The sequence below is a fragment of the Scyliorhinus torazame genome, chromosome 9 (genome assembly GCF_047496885.1).
Source record: "Scyliorhinus torazame isolate Kashiwa2021f chromosome 9, sScyTor2.1, whole genome shotgun sequence".
Taxonomy (NCBI): Eukaryota; Metazoa; Chordata; class Chondrichthyes; order Carcharhiniformes; family Scyliorhinidae; genus Scyliorhinus; species Scyliorhinus torazame.
In genome coordinates, this window is record NC_092715.1 from 82104052 (window position 1) to 82121524 (window position 17473).

Below are 17473 nucleotides of genomic sequence, written 5' to 3' on the forward strand. Positions count from 1 at the left end.
TGTTTGTTAGGGCTTTAGAAGGTTTTTGGTTTGATCCCTGCTCTGTGCTATTCTCGCCCCAGTTTTTACAGTTGAGCTAAAGATGACATCGAAAAAATTTAGCCAAGGTTTTTCGTTCCTGATCACTATCCAACGAGACCTGCCGCAAAGTGTGTGTACATAAGGCAAGAGAACGAGATCGGGCCCGCCTGTGAGCACCTTACAAATTGAACATCCAGTTATCACTGTCCAACCTCAGTTGTAAAGAATATGTCACTTATTTGATGTACTAGAGGTAGCTGCGGGACGTGTGGCATGCGGCAGAATCCAAAGGAAGGAGGAAAATAAAAAATAAAATAAAATGAAAGGATTATATTTTCCCTGTAGGTGCGAAGGATTAAAGTTGAGCTTCTTAAAGTTAAATGACGGTTATCACTTCTAATAAATGAGGTGCATGGTTCAGTAGTAATTGGTACTATTGGTGAAAATAATGAGGTCATGCAGCTGGGACCTTATTTGAACGGATATATTTTCTGTCTGAATTGGATGACAGATTTTCTTGAAATATTTGACTCCTTTGATGATTGGAATAACAAGATTGTTATCATTAATTAGTTATGGCTTCAAAGTTTGAAATTTGTCTTTCTCACAGCAGGTTACTTTATGCATTTGTTTTAAGTTTTATTATTTGAGTCTCTTTGTTGTATTCTGCCTCCTTAAGATCGAGTTACAAGTAGGCCTGACTCCTCTCCCATAAATCAAATGTTATTCCAGCAGAGGTTTTTTTTTTACAGGATTTGTGTTATGCTTTGTGGGCTCTGATGTTACGGGTTGAACAAAGTAACAACCCAGCATATGGCAAGAGGGAAGTGAATGTGAGTTCCAGGGATGTCAAGGACTTACAGTCATCCACTTGAGTCACTGGCTGGAACTTTAAAAAAAACTTATCTCCCAGGCATCAAATTGTCCTTTTCAGCAGTCCATTATAGAAATGCCGGACTTATCTTATTTCAAACAAAACCAATGTGTTGAGTTGAAAGTCCGCATCCCTTGGTTTGGTTTGCAGCTTATTTGTTGTTTGGAGATTCGTTTGGAGGTGAAGTGCGCTACCTCATGGTGGGGGGAAGAGAAGGGGGAATTGAACACGACAGGCCGACAGAACAAACATTTCCCCCAAGTGTACAAAAAGACACTTTTAATGTCTTTTAAGGGCAGCACGGTAGCATAGTGGTTAGCACAGTTGCTCCACAGTTCCAGGGTCCCAGGTTCGATTCCCGGCTTGGATCACTGAGTGTGCGGAGTGTGCACGTTCTCCCTGTGTCTGCATGGGTTTCCTCCAGGTGCTCCGGTTTCCTCCCACAGTCCAAAGATGTGCGGGTTAGGTGGATTGGCCATGCTAAATTGCCCTGAGTGTCCAAAAAGGTTAAGTGGGGGTTACTGGGTTACGGGGATAGGGTAGAGACGTGGGCTTGAGGAGGATGCTCTTTGTAAGGGCCGGTACAGACTTGATGGGCCGAATGACCTCCTTCTGCACTGTACATTCTATGATTCTATGATAATGTTTACAATCTGAACCAAAAGACAAAAAATGTTAGGTATAGGGCTGAATTCTCCGCTCCCCCAATCCCGTGCTCCTTAGCAGGGCGCCGTTTGCTGGTGGCAGGGTTCTATACTCCCGCCACTTGTCCATGGGATTTCCAATTGTAGCCAACCCATGTTGCCGGGAAACCCGTTCATAGAGGCGGTTATAGGTTAATGTCTTGGATACTGACCACTTGTTAGAATATTCTGATTAAAGCATCAAAGCCTGAAGAGACAACCTATTACCTCTTTACTAATCACCTAATATACAGTGCTCCTCTTTAAGCACATTGCTGCCAACCAACTACAAGGCAGAGGTGACAGTTTTGGAAAGTCATTGGTGCATCATCTTGAGAGGAATATGATGGTGGACAGTTAACAAAGGGCAAAAATAAAGTAGATATGAGTGAATACTTCAAACAGATATTTAGCAGACTTTCCTCTTGAGCCTAGCCTAGCCATATTGGATTCCTTGGGCTCTGCATGGGCAGGGAGGGTTGTGCACCCCAGAGACTCCTCATTGTCCAATTTGTTTTCTTCCCTGCACTGCATCCAAGTGATTCATTGAACTAATTGCAGGAGTTGGAAAATCTGCCCCAATGATTTGAAGTGGTATTAAAAACAATGAACGAGATTTCTTTGGATGTAGTTCCTGAATACTGATGAAAAATGATAAATATGCTCCATGGAGACACAATGAGCAAACTCACGGCAAGGTGGTCGTACTGAGTTACGCAGGCAAGAAGGTCCCACTTTTGATCTCAAGATTCAGATATATTAACCTTTCCCTTTTAATTGTAGGTACAGAAACAATAAAGAGTAAAGAGAGAAAAGTACAAATGTATCTTTTTGTTTTAGTATACTAAGGACAAACATAAAACCAGAAGAGGGAAAGAGAGAAACAAAGATGTATCAGTAAACTATTTATTGAAAATGGTTTCGGAAAGGGGATACAATACTTTGGGAATTTGGCAGTTTACACACCGATTTGTTCAGTTGTGTGATTTCTTAGGATGAGAACTCAGACTGATCTTTTTCCTCGTGTTCGATAGGGTTTGTGTTCCATGTGTCAGCACCAGGAAAGTTGACGTTTGCTCAGTCACAGCAGGAGTGCAGACGTAGGAATGCACAGTTAGCAACAACTGGCCAGTTACACGCTGCATGGAAGCAAGGTCTGGATCGCTGCGACTATGGCTGGCTGGCAGATGGCAGTGTACGTTATCCAATTGTCTACGCCAGGAGTCAGTGCGGAGGGGGCCTTGTTGGAGTGAGGACCAAGTATCAATATGTCAACAGAACTGGATTCCCAGATCCTACATCAAAATTTGACGCCTACTGCTTCCGAGGTAAATAAATATCTGGAAATTTGCACTAATATTGCTAATGGAATAGGAGGGTGGATTTTATAAATTCACCTTCACCTGTTGAGAATGCATAATGAAAATATGGACCTGAAGTTCAATAAGCCACATCAGATTTCTGTCCCATCAGCTCCTGATATCCCAACCTGGTGGGTGCAACTCCACGTTGCGAGTACAATTTTGTAAAAATGACCTTTTTGGAGGGTCGGTGCAGACTTGATGGGCTGTATGGCCTCCTTCTGCATTGTGATTTATATTACCTCTCAGATGTTATGAAGCATGAAGGGCAATAAAATGGGGGGAAAATGTGAAAGAAATAATCTCCCATAGCATTGTTGATGTATGTATATTGAATTGTCTCTTAACTCCCCCTGCTGCTTTTAGTAAATGGTGGTCAGGATGTCATGATTTTTTTGAAGGGACTGTGGTCTCACATTCTGCGATATGACTGTTGAAGGGAATTCACATCAAATCTTTACTCCGGTACAAAGGGGACAGTTCTCTTCCCAACTCCTACCATGGAGCAACTTCAGCAGGGTAGAACTTCCAACTGCAAAACACTTGCACCCCTGGCGTAAAGCTCCTTTTTGTACCAGGAAGCTTACCTGCAGAGAACGTTGCAGTAGCTGAAGTCCTTTACTTCCAAAGGAGGCAGACAATATGAAGACTTTTTATTACGGAGCTGACAAAATTGAAGCCAGTGAGTGTCTTGTTGATTGATGGGAATGCATATACTGCAAAGAAGAAAGTGACAGACCATAATACGACCATAAGATATAGGCATAGATGTAGGCCGTTTGGCCCATCGAGTTTACTCTGCCATTCAATGAGATCATGACTGATCTGATCTGATAATCCTCAACTCCACTTTCCTGCCTTATCCCCATAACCCTTGATTCCCTTACTGGTTAAAAATCTGTCTGTCTCAGCATTAAGCATACATAATGATCCAACCTCTACAGCTCTCTGCTGTAAATAATTCCACAGATATACTACCCTCTGAGAGAAGAAATTCCTCCTCATCTCTGTCTTAAATGGGTGACCCCTTACTCTGAGATTATGCCCTCTGGTCCTAGGCTCTCTCACAAGGGAAATAACCTCTCAGCATCTACCTTGTCAAGCCACCTGAGAATGCTAAATGTCTCAACAAGGTTGCCTCTCATTCTTCCATTGAGTACATGCCCAACCTACTCAACCTCTCCTCATAAGAAAATCCCTCCATACCCAGGATCAACTTAGTGAACCTTCTCTTTGCTGCCTCCAATGCCAGTATATCCTTTCTTAGACAGCGGGACCAAAACTGTTCACAGTATTCCAGGTTTGCTTTAACAACTGCCATGTATTGTTCTAACAAGATTTCCCTATTTGTATACTCCATTCCTTTTGAAATAAAAGCCAACATTCCATTTGCCTTCCCTATTACCTGCAGAACGTGCATGCTAGTTTTTGGTGATTTGTGCACAAGGGCCTCAAATTCCTCTGTGTCGCAGCTTTCTGCAGTCTTTCTCCATTTAAATAATATTCAGCTCCTTTATTCTTCCAACCAAAGTACATAATTTCACATTTTCCAACATTATATTGATCTGAGAAGTTTTTGCCCACTCACCTAACCAGTCGATCTCCCTCTGTAGACTCTTTATATCATCCTCACGACTTGCCTTCCCACCTATTTTTGTGTCATCCGCAAACTTTTTTTTAATAAATATTTTATTGAAAATTTTTGGTCAATCAACACAGTACATTGTGCATCCTTTACACAATATTATAACAACACAAATAACAATGACCTATTTTATAAACAAAACAAAAAAAAATGAATAAATAGTAAATAACAAAAATGAAAACTAACCCTAATTGGCAACTGCCTTATCACAAGTAACACTCTCCAAAAATATAATTTAACAGTCCAATATATAATTATCTGTAGCAACGACCTATACATATTATACAGTATATATTAACAACCCTGAAAGTCCTTCTGGTTCCTCCTCCCCTCCCCCCCCCCCCCCCCACCCCCCGATCCTGGGCTGCTGCTGCTGCCTTCTTTTTTCCATTCCATCTATCTTTCTGCGAGGTATTCGACGAACGGTTGCCACCGCCTGGTGAACCCTTGAGCCGACCCCCTTAGAACGAACTTAATCCGCTCTAGCTTTATAAACCCTGCCATGTCATTTATCCAGGTCTCCACCCCCGGGGGCTTGGCTTCTTTCCACATTAACAATATCCTGCGCCGGGCTACTAGGGACGCAAAGGCCAAAACATCGGCCTCTCTCGCCTCCTGCACTCCCGGCTCTTGTGCAACCCCAAATATAGCCAACCCCCAGCTTGGTTCGACCCGGACCCCCACTACTTTTGAAAGCACCTTTGTCACCCCCATCCAAAACCCCTGTAGTGCCGGGCATGACCAAAACATATGGGTATGATTCGCTGGGCTTCTCGAGCACCTCGCACACCTATCCTCCACCCCAAAAAATGTACTGAGCCGTGCTCCAGTCATATGCGCCCTGTATAATACCTTAAACTGAATCAGGCTTAGCCTGGCACACGAGGACGACGAGTTTACCCTGCTTAGGGCATCTGCCCACAGCCCCTCCTCGATCTCCTCCCCCAGCTCTTCTTCCCATTTCCCTTTTAGTTCATCTACCATAGTCTCCCCTTCGTCCCTCATTTCCCTATATATATCTGACACCTTACCATCCTCCCACCCATGTCTTTGAGATCACTCTGTCCTGCACCTCTTGTGTCGGGAGCTGCGGGAATTCCCTCACCTGTTGCCTCGCAAAAGCCCTCAGTTACATATACCTGAATGTATTCCCTTGGGGCAACCCATATTTCTCGGTCAGCGCTCCCAGACTCGCGAACTTCCCATCCACAAACAGATCTTTCAGTTGCGTTATTCCTGCTCTTTGCCACATTCCATATCCCCCATCCATTCCCCCCGGGGCAAACCTATGGTTGTTTCTTATCGGGGACCCCCCCCAAGGCTCCAGTCTTTCCCCTATGCCATCTCCACTGTCCCCAAATCTTCAGTGTAGCCACCACCACCGGGCTTGTGGTGTAGTTCCTCGCTGAGAACGGCAATGGGGCTGTCACCATAGCCTGTAGGCTAGTCCCCCTACAGACGCCCTCTCTAATCTCTTCCACGCCGCTCCCTCCTCCTCTCCCATCCACTTACTCACCATTAAAATATTAGCGGCCCAATAATACTCACTTAGGCTCGGTAGTGGCAGCCCCCCCCCTATCCCTGCTACGCTGTAAGAATCCCTTCCTCACTCTCGGGGTCTTCCCGGCCCACACAAAACCCATGATGCTCTTTTCAATCCTTTTAAAAAAAGCCTTCATGATCACCACCGGGAGGCACTGAAACACAAAGAGGAATCTCGGGAGGACCACCATCTTAACTGCCTGCACCCTCCCTGCCAGTGACAGGGATACCATATCCCATCTCTTGAAATCCTCCTCCATTTGTTCCACCAACCGCGTTAAATTTAACCTATGCAATGTGCCCCAATTCTTGGCTATCTGGATCCCCAGGTAACGAAAGTCCCTTGTTACCTTCCTCAACGGTAGGTCCTCTATTTCTCTACTCTGCTCCCCTGGATGCACCACAAACAACTCACTTTTCCCCATGTTCAATTTATACCCTGAAAATTCCCCAAACTCCCCAAGTATCCGCATTATTTCTGGCATCCCCTCCGCCGGGTCTGCCACGTATAGTAGCAAATCGTCCGCATACAAAGATACCCGGTGTTCTTCTCCTCCTCTAAGTACTCCCCTCCACTTCTTGGAACCCCTCAACGCTATCGCCAGGGGCTCAATCGCCAGTGCAAACAATAATGGGGACAGAGGGCATCCCTGCCTTGTGCCTCTATGGAGCCGAAAATATGCAGATCCCCGTCCATTATTGACCACGCTCGCCATCGGGGCCCTATACAACAGCTGCACCCATCTAACATACCCCTCTCCAAAACCAAATCTCCTCAACACCTCCCACAAATAATCCCACTCCACTCTATCAAATGCTTTCTCGGCATCCATCGCCACTACTATCTCTGTTTCCCCCTCTGGTGGGGCCATCATCATTACCCCTAACAGCCTCCGTATATTCGTGTTCAGCTGCCTCCCCTTCACAAACCCAGTTTGGTCCTCGTGGACCACCCCCGGGACACATTCCTCTATTCTCATTGCCATTACCTTGGCCAGGATCTTGGCATCTACATTTAGGAGGGAAATAGGTCTATAGGACCCGCATTGTAGCGGGTCCTTTTCCTTCTTTAAGAGAAGCGATATCGTTGCTTCAGACATAGTCGGGGGCAGTTGTCCCCTTTCCTTTGCCTCATTAAAGGTCCTCGTCAATACCGGGGCGAGCAAGTCCACATATTTTCTATAGAATTCGACTGGGAATCCATCCGGTCCCGGGGCCTTTCCCGCCTGCATGCTCCTAATTCCGTTCACCACTTCTTCTACCTCGATCTGTGCTCCCAGTCCCACCCTTTCCTGCTCTTCCACCTTGGGAAATTCCAGCCGATCCAAGAAGCCCATCATTCTCTCCCTCCCATCCGGGAGTTGAGCTTCATATAATTTTTTATAAAATGTCTTGAACACTCCATTCACTCTCTCCGCTCCCCGCTCCATCTCTCCTTCCTCATCCCTCACTCCCCCTATTTCCCTCGCTGCTCCCCTTTTCCTCAATTGGTGTGCCAGCAACCTCTCGCCTTCTCCCCATATTCGTACTGTACACCCTGTGCCTTCCTCCATTGTCCCTCTGCAGTGCCCGTAGTCAGCAAGTCAAATTCTACATGTAGCCTTTGCCTTTCCCTGTACAGTCCCTCCTCCGGTGCTTCCGCATATTGTCTGTCCACCCTCAAAAGTTCTTGCAGCAACCGCTCCCGTTCCTTACTCTCCTGCTTTCCTTTATGTGCCCTTATTGATATCAGCTCCCCTCTAACCACCGCCTTCAACGCCTCCCAGACCACTCCCACCTGGACCTCCCCATTATCATTGAGTTCCAAGTACTTTTCAATGCACTCCCTCACCCTGAGACACACCCCCTCATCTGCCATTAGTCCCATGTCCATTCTCCAGGGTGGGCGCCCTCCTGTTTCCTCCCCTATCTCCAAGTCTACCCAGTGTGGAGCGTGATCCGAAATGGCTATAGCCATATACTCCGTTCCCCTCACCTTCGGAATCAACGCCCTTCCCAGCACAAAAAAGTCTATTCGCGAGTAGACTTTATGGACATAGGAGAAAAACGAGAACTCCTTACTCCTAGGTCTGCTAAATCTCCACGGGTCTACACCTCCCATCTGCTCCATAAAATCTTTAAGTACCTTGGCTGCTGCCGGCCTCCTTCCAGTCCTGGACTTCGACCTATCCAGCCCTGGTTCCAACACCGTATTAAAATCTCCCCCCATTATCAGCTTTCCCATCTCTAGGTCTGGAATGCGTCCTAGCATCCGCCTCATAAAATTGGCATCATCCCAGTTCGGGGCATATACGTTTACCAAAACCACCGTCTCCCCCTGTAGTTTGCCACTCACCATCACGTATCTGCCCCCGTTATCCGCCACTATAGTCTTCGCCTCGAACATTACCCGCTTCCCCACTAATATAGCCACCCCCCTGTTTTTCGCATCTAGCCCCGAATGGAACACCTGGCCCACCCATCCTTTGCGTAGCCTAACCTGGTCTATCAGTTTCAGGTGCGTTTCCTGTAACATAACCACATCTGCCTTAAGTTTCTTAAGGTGTGCGAGTACCCGTGCCCTCTTTATCGGCCCGTTCAGCCCTCTCCCGTTCCACGTGATCAGCCGGGTTGGGGGGCTTCCTACCCCGCCCCCCTTGTCGATTAGCCATCCCCTTTTTCCAGCTCCTCACCCGGTTCCCACGCAGCTGTATCTCCCCCAGGCGGTGCCCCCCCGCCCATCCCCTCCCATACCAGCTCCCCCCCCTCCCCAGCAGCAGCAACCCAGTAATTGTACTACCCCCAACACCATGGGCTCTTAGCTTATTAAGTAGCCTTTTGTGTGGTTCCTTATTGAACGCTTTTTGGAAATCCAAATCTATGACAGATGTATTCCTATTCCTTCTTAATATGCATGTCTAAATTTGGCAGATATCTTTCTCACGCTCAACGTTCACTGGGAATTTGTGGAAATAACTGCAGGTGATGAAGAGCTGGCAGAGTAGCTTCCTACTCATTTCTGGCCTGCCGAATAGGTTAAGCCTTCTTCTTTGAGATCACTTTATTTGATTCAGACGTCAGAAACAATAAAATAATTTCACTTGGTCTGTCAGTCTCCGTCAATGCCTTGACAATTTGTCCATGTTTCTCAATGCTGTTTTCGTTTCTCTACACTCCTGTCACTCTTCTGTTTTCCTCTATTATCTCTTTATGTATTTCCCTCCTGTCACATTTCTCTCACTTTTCTGGGATTCAGGTAGGTGTTTAAACCTGCCCCCAGGTTCCAACGGCCTTCATTTTCGGGAGCGGGAGAGAGAGAGGGAGCCGGAGCGCAGCGAGTGCAGCTTGGGATTCAGGTAGGTGTTTATACATGCCCCCGGGTTCCAGCAGCCTTCATTTTCGGGAGAGAGAGAGGGAGCCGGAGCGCAGCGAGTGCAGCTTGGGATTCAGTAGGTGTTTAAACTTGCCCCCAGGTTCCAGCGGCCTTCATTTCTGGGAGCGGGAGAGAGAGAGGGAGCCGGAGCGCAGCGAGTGCAGCTTGGGATTCAGGTCGGTGTTTAAACTTGCCCCCAGGTTCCAGCGGCCTTCATTTTCGGGAGTGGGAGAGAGAGAGGGAGCCGGAGCGCAGCGAGTGCAACTTGGGATTCAGGTAGGTGTTTAGACTTGCCCCCAGGTTCCAGCGGCCTTCATTCTCGGGAGCGGGAGAGAGAGAGGGAGCCGCAGCGCAGCGAGTGCAGCTTGGGATTCAGGTAGGTGTTTAAACTTGCCCCCAGTTTCCAGCGGCCTTCATTTCCGGGAGCGGGAGAGAGAGAGGGAGCCGGAGTGCAGCTTGGGAATCAGGTAGGTGCTCAAGTGTTTGATTTTTACCTCTTTTTAAGTTGGGCGGTTGCTAAACCTGAGACACTACACTTGTAGTGTCTCCCATCCTTCCACCTCCTCGAACCTAAGGGTGTGAGTGAATATCAGGTAAGCTCTCTCTTTTCTTTTTCTTTTATCCGCAAGTTATAACTTCAGATTTTCAGTGGGACCAGTGGCCAGGGCTCTGTCGGGAAGGTAAGTAGCTGGGAGAAATTTAACTCTTCGTGGGTTGGTAAGTATTGTGATTGGTAAGTAAAATCCTTATTCCTTTCACTTGTTTATTATTTGATATTATATTTGTAATCAGTTAAGATAAAGTGTAAAAATGGCAGGAGATCCCAGACTGTGTTATGCTCCTCATGGCAGGAGATCCCAGACTGTGTTATGCTCCTCGTGTTCAATGTGGGAGTTCAGGGACGCGGCCGATGCCCCTAATTCCTTCATGTGCGGGAAGTGTGTCCAGCTACAGCTCCTGTTAGACCACATGACGGCTCTGGAGCTGCGGATGGACTCACTTTGGAGCATCCGCGATGCTGAGGAGGTCGTGGATAGCACGTTCAGTGAGTTGGTCACACCGCAGATTAGGGTTGGCGAGGGAGACAGGGAATGGGTGACCAAAAGGCAGAGAAAGGGCAGGAAGGCAGTGCACGTGTCCCCTGCGGTCATCTCCCTCCAAAACAGTTATACCATTTTGGATACTGTTGGGGGAGATGACTCACCAGGGGAAGGCAGTAGTACCAGGCTCATGGCACCGTGGCTGGCACTGCTGCGCAGAAGTGCGGGAAAAAGACTGGCAGGGCTATAGTTATAGGGGATTCAATCGTAAGGGGAGTAGACAGGCGTTTCTGTGGTCGAAAACGAGACTCCCGAATGGTATGTTGCCTCCCGGGTGCACGGGTCAGGGATGTCTCAGATCAGCTGCAGGACATACTGAAGGGGGAGGGTGAACAGCCAGTTGTCGTGGTGCATATAGGCACCAACTATATAGGTAAAAAAAGGGGCGAGGTCCTACAATCAGAATTTAGGGAGTTAGGAGATAAGTTAAAAAGTAGGACCTCAAGGTAGTAATCTCAGGATTGCTACCAGTGCCACGAGACAGTCAGAGTAGAAATTCAAGAATAGTCAGAATGAATACGTGGCTTGAGAGATGGTGCAGGAGGGAGGGGGTTCAGATTTTTGGGACATTGGAACCGGTTCTGGGGGTGGTGGGCCCATTACAAATTGGATGGTCTACATCTGGGCAGAACTGGAACCAATGTCCTAGGGGGTGCTTTTGCTAACACTGTTGCGGAGGTTTTAAACTAATGTGGCAGGGGGATGGGAACCAGATTAGGAAGTTAGAGGTCAGTAAAGAGGCAGCAACTAAAGCCAGTAAGGTACTAGATAATAAACTCAATGTGACTAAGGGGAAGAGTAGACAGGGAAGAGCTGATGAACGCAAAGGGACAGGTCGTCTGAGGTGCATTTGTTTCAATGAGCGAAGTGTAGCAGGTAAGGCATATGAACTTAGGGCTTGGATTAGTACCTGGGAGTATGATGTTATTGGTATTACGGAGACTTGGTTGAGGGAAGGGCAAGACTGGCAACTAAATATCCCAGGGTATAGATGCTTCAGGAGGGAGAGAGAGGGAGGTAAAAGGAGTGGAGGAGTTGTATTACTGGTCAGAGATGATATCACAGCTATGATTAATGGAGGATTCGAGCACTGAGGCAATATGAGTAGAGCTAAGAAATAGGAAGGGTGCAGTAACATTGTTGGGACTTTACTACAGGCCTCCCAAAAGTGAGCGTGAAGTAGAGGCACAAATATGGAGTCAGATTATAGAAAATTGTAGGAGCAATAGGGTGGTTGTGATGGGAGATTTTAACTTCCCCAACATTGAATGGGACTCATGTAATGTTGGAGGCGTAGATGGAGCAGAATTTGTAAGGAGCATCCAGGAGAGTTTTTTAGAGCAGTATGTAAATAGTCCAAATCGGGAAGTGGCCATACTGGACCTGGTATTGGGTAATGACCCCGGCCAGGTGGTTAAAGTTTCAGTCGGTGATTACTTTGGGAATAGCGATCACAATTCCATACGTTTTAGAATACTCATGGACAAAGACGAGAGTAGCCCTAAAGAAAGAGTGCTAAATTGGAGAAAGGCCAAGTATAACAAAATTTGGCAGGAGCTAGGGTATGTGGATTGGGAGCAGCTCTTTAAGGGTAAATCCATATTTGAAATGTGGGAGTCTTTTAAGGAAAGGTTGATTAGAGTGCAGGACAGACATGTCCCTGTGAAGATGAGGGATAGAAATGGCAAGATTAGGAAACCATGGATGACGGGTGGAATTGTGAGACTAGCTAAGATGAAAAAGGAAGCATACATAAGATCCAGGCGACTTAAATCTGATGAAGCTTTGGAGGAATATCGGGAAAGTAGGACAAATCTCAAACGCGGAATAAAGAGGGTTAAAAGGGGTCATGAAATATTTTTGGCTAACAGGGTTCAGGAAAATCCCAAAGCCTTTTATTCGTATATAAGGAGCAAGAGGGTAACTAGAGATATGATTGGCCCACTCAAAGACAAAAGAGGGAATTTATGCACGGAGTCAGAGGAAATGGGTGAGATTCTTAATGAGTACTTTGCATCGGTATTCACCAAGGAGAGGGACATGATGGATGTTGAGGCTAGGGATGGATGTTTAAATACTCTAGGTCAAGTCGGCATAAGGAAGGGGGAAGTTTTGGGTAATCTAAAAGGCATTAACGTGGACAAGTCCCCAGGTCCGGATGGGATCTATCCCAGGTTACTGAGTGAAGCGAGGGAAGAAATAGCTGGGGCCTTAACAGATATCTTTGCAGCATCCTTGAACACGGGTGAGGTCCCGGAGGACTGGAGAATTGCTAATGTTGTCCCTTTGTTTAAGAAGGGTAGCAGGGATAATCAGGGAATTATAGACCTGTGAGCTTGACGTCAGTGGTAGGCAAACTGTTGGAGAAGATATTGAGGGATAGGATCTATTCACATTTGGAAGAAAATAGACTTATCAGTAATAGGCAGCATGGTTTTGTACAGGGAAGGTCATGTCCTACAAACCCAATAGAATTCTTTGAGGAAGTGACAACGTTAATTGATGAGGGAAGGGCTGTAGATGTCATATACATGGACTTCAGTAAGGCGTTTGATAAAGTTTCCCATGGCAGGTTGATGGAAAAAGTGAAGTCGTATGGGGTTCAGGGTGTACTACCTAGATGGATAAAGAATTGGCTGGGCAACAGGAGACAGAGAGTAGTGGTCGAAGGGAGTGTCTCAAAATGGAGAAAGGTGACTAGTGGTGTTCCACAGGGATCCGTGTTCGGACCACTGTTGTTTGTGATATACATAAATGATCTGGACGAAGATATAGGAGGTCTGATTAGCAAGTTTGCAGATGATACTAAGATTGGTGGAGTTGCAGATAGCAAGGAGGACTGTCAGAGAATACAGCAAAATATAAATAGATTGGAGAATTGGGCAGAGAAATGGCAGATGGAGTTCAATCCAGGCAAATGCGAGGTGATGCATTTTGGAAGATCTAATTCAAGAGCAGACTATACGGTCAATGGAAGAGTCCTGGGGAAAATTTATGTACAGAGAAATCTGGGAGTTCAGGTCCATTGTACCCTGAAGGTGGCAACGCAGGTCGATAGAGTGGTCAAGAAGGCATACAGCATGCTTGCCTTCATCGGACGGGGTATTGAGTACAAGAGTCGGCAGGTCATGTTACAGTTGTATAGGACTTTGGTTAGGCCACATTTGGAATACTGCGTGCAGTTCTGGTCGCCACATAACCAGAAGGATGTGGATGCTTTAGAGAGGGTGCAGAGGAGGTTCACCAGGATGTTGCCTGGTATGGAGGGTGCTAGCTATGAAGAAAGGTTGAGTAGATTAGGATTGTTTTTATTGGAAAGACGGAGATTGAGGGGGGACCTGATTGAGGTCTACAAAATTATGAGAGGTATGGACAGGGTGGATAGCAACAAGCTTTTTCCAAGAGTGGGGGTGTCAATTACAAGGGGTCACGATTTCAAGGTGAGAGGGGGAAAATTTAAGGGAGATGTGCGTGGAAAGTTTTTTACGCAGAGGGTGGTGGGTGCCTGGAATGCTTTGCCAGCGGAGGTGGTAGAGGCGGGCATGATAGCATCATTCAAGATGCATCTAGACAGATATATGAATGGGCGGGGAACAGAGGGAAGTCGATCCTTGGAAAATAGGTGACAGGTTTAGACAAAGGATCTGGATCGGCGCAGGCTGGGAGGGCCGAAGAGCCTGTTCCTGTGCTCTGTGCTGTCATTTTCTTTGTTCTCTTTGTTCTCTCTCTCTGGCCTTTCATCTTATTTCTATTTCCTATCTTCCCCTCCATTTGTTCTGCCTTTCATGCTTTCCTTCCTATTGTTAGAGCTGGACTATGTGTTAAAACTTCATAAATCACTGATAATGCCTTAGTACTGTGTTCAAGTCTGGGCATCACAATTTTGGAAGGATGTCAAGACTGCCTGTCAAGCTGCCTCATCATTCTTTGTCCCTTTCCCTTGTACGCACAGGGACATATACACACAGAGAAATTAATTAAAACAGATCTGACTGAGAATTTGATTGCAAAAGGAATGTTAATTCGTTTAGAGATAAAGAGATTTTTAAAAAATCATTTGGAGATAAGGCTGCTTGTACGAAATACTTTTCCTCTGCCATTATCTGTGGCCAGCAACTTTATAAAAATTCAATTGGAAAATGTATTCCCAAATGTGATCTTCGTCATCCAGACCAGAAAAATCCCAGATTTGACTCCTTGTCTGCAATGAATTGATTTGTCAAAGTTTAGGTAGCAGCTGGGAGACCACAACTGATTTGAGACCCCCATGATATGGGGGGTCAAAACCATTAACTGGTTATGCCTTAGCAGGAGTACCATGACTAACTCTAGACATTGCAATTTTAGAAGGGTGCCAATGCCTTGTAGAGGGTGCAGAGGAAAGATTTTAGTTATGTAGAGAGACCAGAAAAGCTAGGAATGTTTTCCTTCGAGCAGAGAAGATTAGGGGGAAATTTAATAGAGAAGTTCAAAGTCTTGGAATCATAAAAAGTAGGATATTTGGCCTAACTTGCCTGTGATATTTTATGTAATGAGGTATTATTACCTGCAAAGCATTGCTTAAAAGAGTGGTGGTAGCAGATTTAATAACATTGCTACAACCATGTCCAGAGGAGTGAATAAATTCCTCTTTCTCCATTCCTGAGGTTGGTTGTAACAGAATTAAATTTTTTAGAAGGCTATGATTTTTCAATTCAATATGTGTTTGACTCTATTAAAGCTATATGAAAAATAAACAGCCAGATTTCTTAGAATTAACAAGTAAGGAGATAGTTCCATTGTTAAAAGCTCACTCAGATAAAAGTACAAGACTTATTATAAAGGTAACAAACATATCCCAATGCTCACACATACACACACAACATGCAAGAGAGAACAAGCTATAGGGTGGAGGAGGTGAAATTGATAAGATTCAAAGTCCATGACAAAAAATAAATATATGTCCCAATGTTCCTTTGGTGGTCTTGAAATTCCAGTAGTGTTGTGGCTAATGTAAGCTGGTTGCTTTTCTGGAGACAGTGGGGGAAATTCACTGGCCTCCCAGTGGCATTTTCCTCAGCAGCAGGAGGTGGCCTGCCATTATCCGGCAGGTCCCGCCACTGTCAATGGAATTCCCCACTGAATCCACCCCGTGCCACTGGGAAACCTGCGGCAGGGGTGTACTGTCAGCGGGACAGGAAGATCCCACTGGCGCGAACAGCCGGAAGATCTCACCCAGTCACTTCTAAGCTGTAATCTGCCTTTTTCAAACTGAATGCTATGACACTTGGAAGTTCTTTTCTTTTAAAATTCTCTATCTCTGTGAGATATTGCAAAATGGAAAAGAGTTAGAGTCCCAAACTTGAGAACAGCAGAGTGAGAGGGGCGATGTTACATTCTGCAGTCTTTCAGATGTTACTGGTGCATTCCACAGACATTTCCTTTGCTGTAACAAATAAACAAGCTTATAATCATAGCTTTTTGCATGGGGGGGGGGGCGAGTTCGATCAGGTGACAGCTGGCTATTGCCAAGGGACAGTCCATATTGATGAAGAAGCTTTGATCTCCCATTAATAAAGCCATCAAGATGCCATAAAAATGGATAGATGTTATTCGTGCCCTCCTTGCAGAATGAGTTTCATTCGTCCTTCTTTGTTCCTGGCCAATTCTGAAGTCAGGATGTCTGGTGGCCTGTTGTCCTTATGGGCACAATTTAATAGAAAAAAAGAGCCCCATTTTGGGCACAGTGTTTCCTGGTGCTTGCAGCGCTCAGAACAACCCGGCTATTAAATGGCACTCTTCTTTTTTGGGCCCCGGTGAGGAACACCCTGCCGAGGCCCCACTTAGACCCATTTCCTGCACAAACAAACTCAGCTCTCCAATGCAGGAGGAAATCACGATCCTCCGCCGCAGCCTCCGAACCTCCACTATGCCCAGATTACCAACGGGTGGGAAGGGGTCCTTGAGCACCCCTGCACGCCACCACAAAACGATAGGGCATCCCTCGGTCCGATCCCTGGTATGGCCAAGATGTCACCCGAGCACTGTGCACGATTGGATGGCACTGTCAGGCTGCCTGGTTGCATTGCCAGAATGCCATTCTGGCAGTGCCTGGGTGGCATCATGAGTGCCAGGGTATGACCCTTCCCAGAGTCCGACCACCCAGGGACCTCCGACCTCATGGGAGACCCCCACCCCAAGTGACGGTATGCCTGGTCCACATTTGAGGAAACCAGAGCTAATTGGCACCAGGGGGCAGTCTCCGATATGAGGCCATTAGATCCTGGCCTAGGGTAGCTCTGGCATTGACATATTCAAATGAGCCAAAGTACTCACTTGAATATGCAAATCTGGATCACACCCAGTGAGGGCGAGATCCAGATTGCAACACCTTGCAAGATCTCGTTCGATCTCGGGGGGCGTAACGAGCGTCACCGGGATTTACCAGCCTTGTCGCGTCCTGAATCAGGTGCGACAAGGCCGTGGTAGATCATGCCCGAAGTTTTGCAACGATTTCGGACAATGGCAAGCGTCAAGTCCCATCAGGGGAACTGCCCAAACATGCCCCCTTGTAAGATCTTTCTGAGGCTTCTGGAAATTTGGCCCATATGCAGGTCAGGTGACTTCTGCAGAGCAGGATTTTCCAGTCCCGCCCTCACCTAGATTGCCTGTCCTGCTAAAAGTCAATGGACTTTAGGTTGGGCCGCCACATCCCCGGCCATGGCGGGGCCGGAAAATTCAGGCCAATGTCTTTGCAGATCTAACTAAATGTTTTTTTCTTATTTAAAAACAATCCAAGGCATCACACCAGCCAATGAAATTAAAGATTAATGTTTCACTGTGCACATGATACATCATTGCGGGAACTTTTAAAAGGGAATTGAATAGCTACTTGAGGGGGAAGAATTTGCAAGTC

General features: G+C 46.4%; 1 protein-coding gene across 3 annotated transcripts in view; it reads left to right on the forward strand.

Annotated features, from left to right (window-relative positions):
- The window catches only part of LOC140429353 (uncharacterized), a 272337-nt gene that overhangs the window by 39377 nt on the left and 215487 nt on the right, over positions 1–17473 (forward strand). For all 3 annotated transcript variants that reach the window (XM_072516214.1, XM_072516215.1, XM_072516216.1), the window contains exon 7: positions 2613–2906. In XM_072516214.1, the coding sequence (XP_072372315.1) occupies positions 2613–2906 (294 nt within the window). The remainder of the gene's footprint in view (positions 1–2612; positions 2907–17473) is intronic.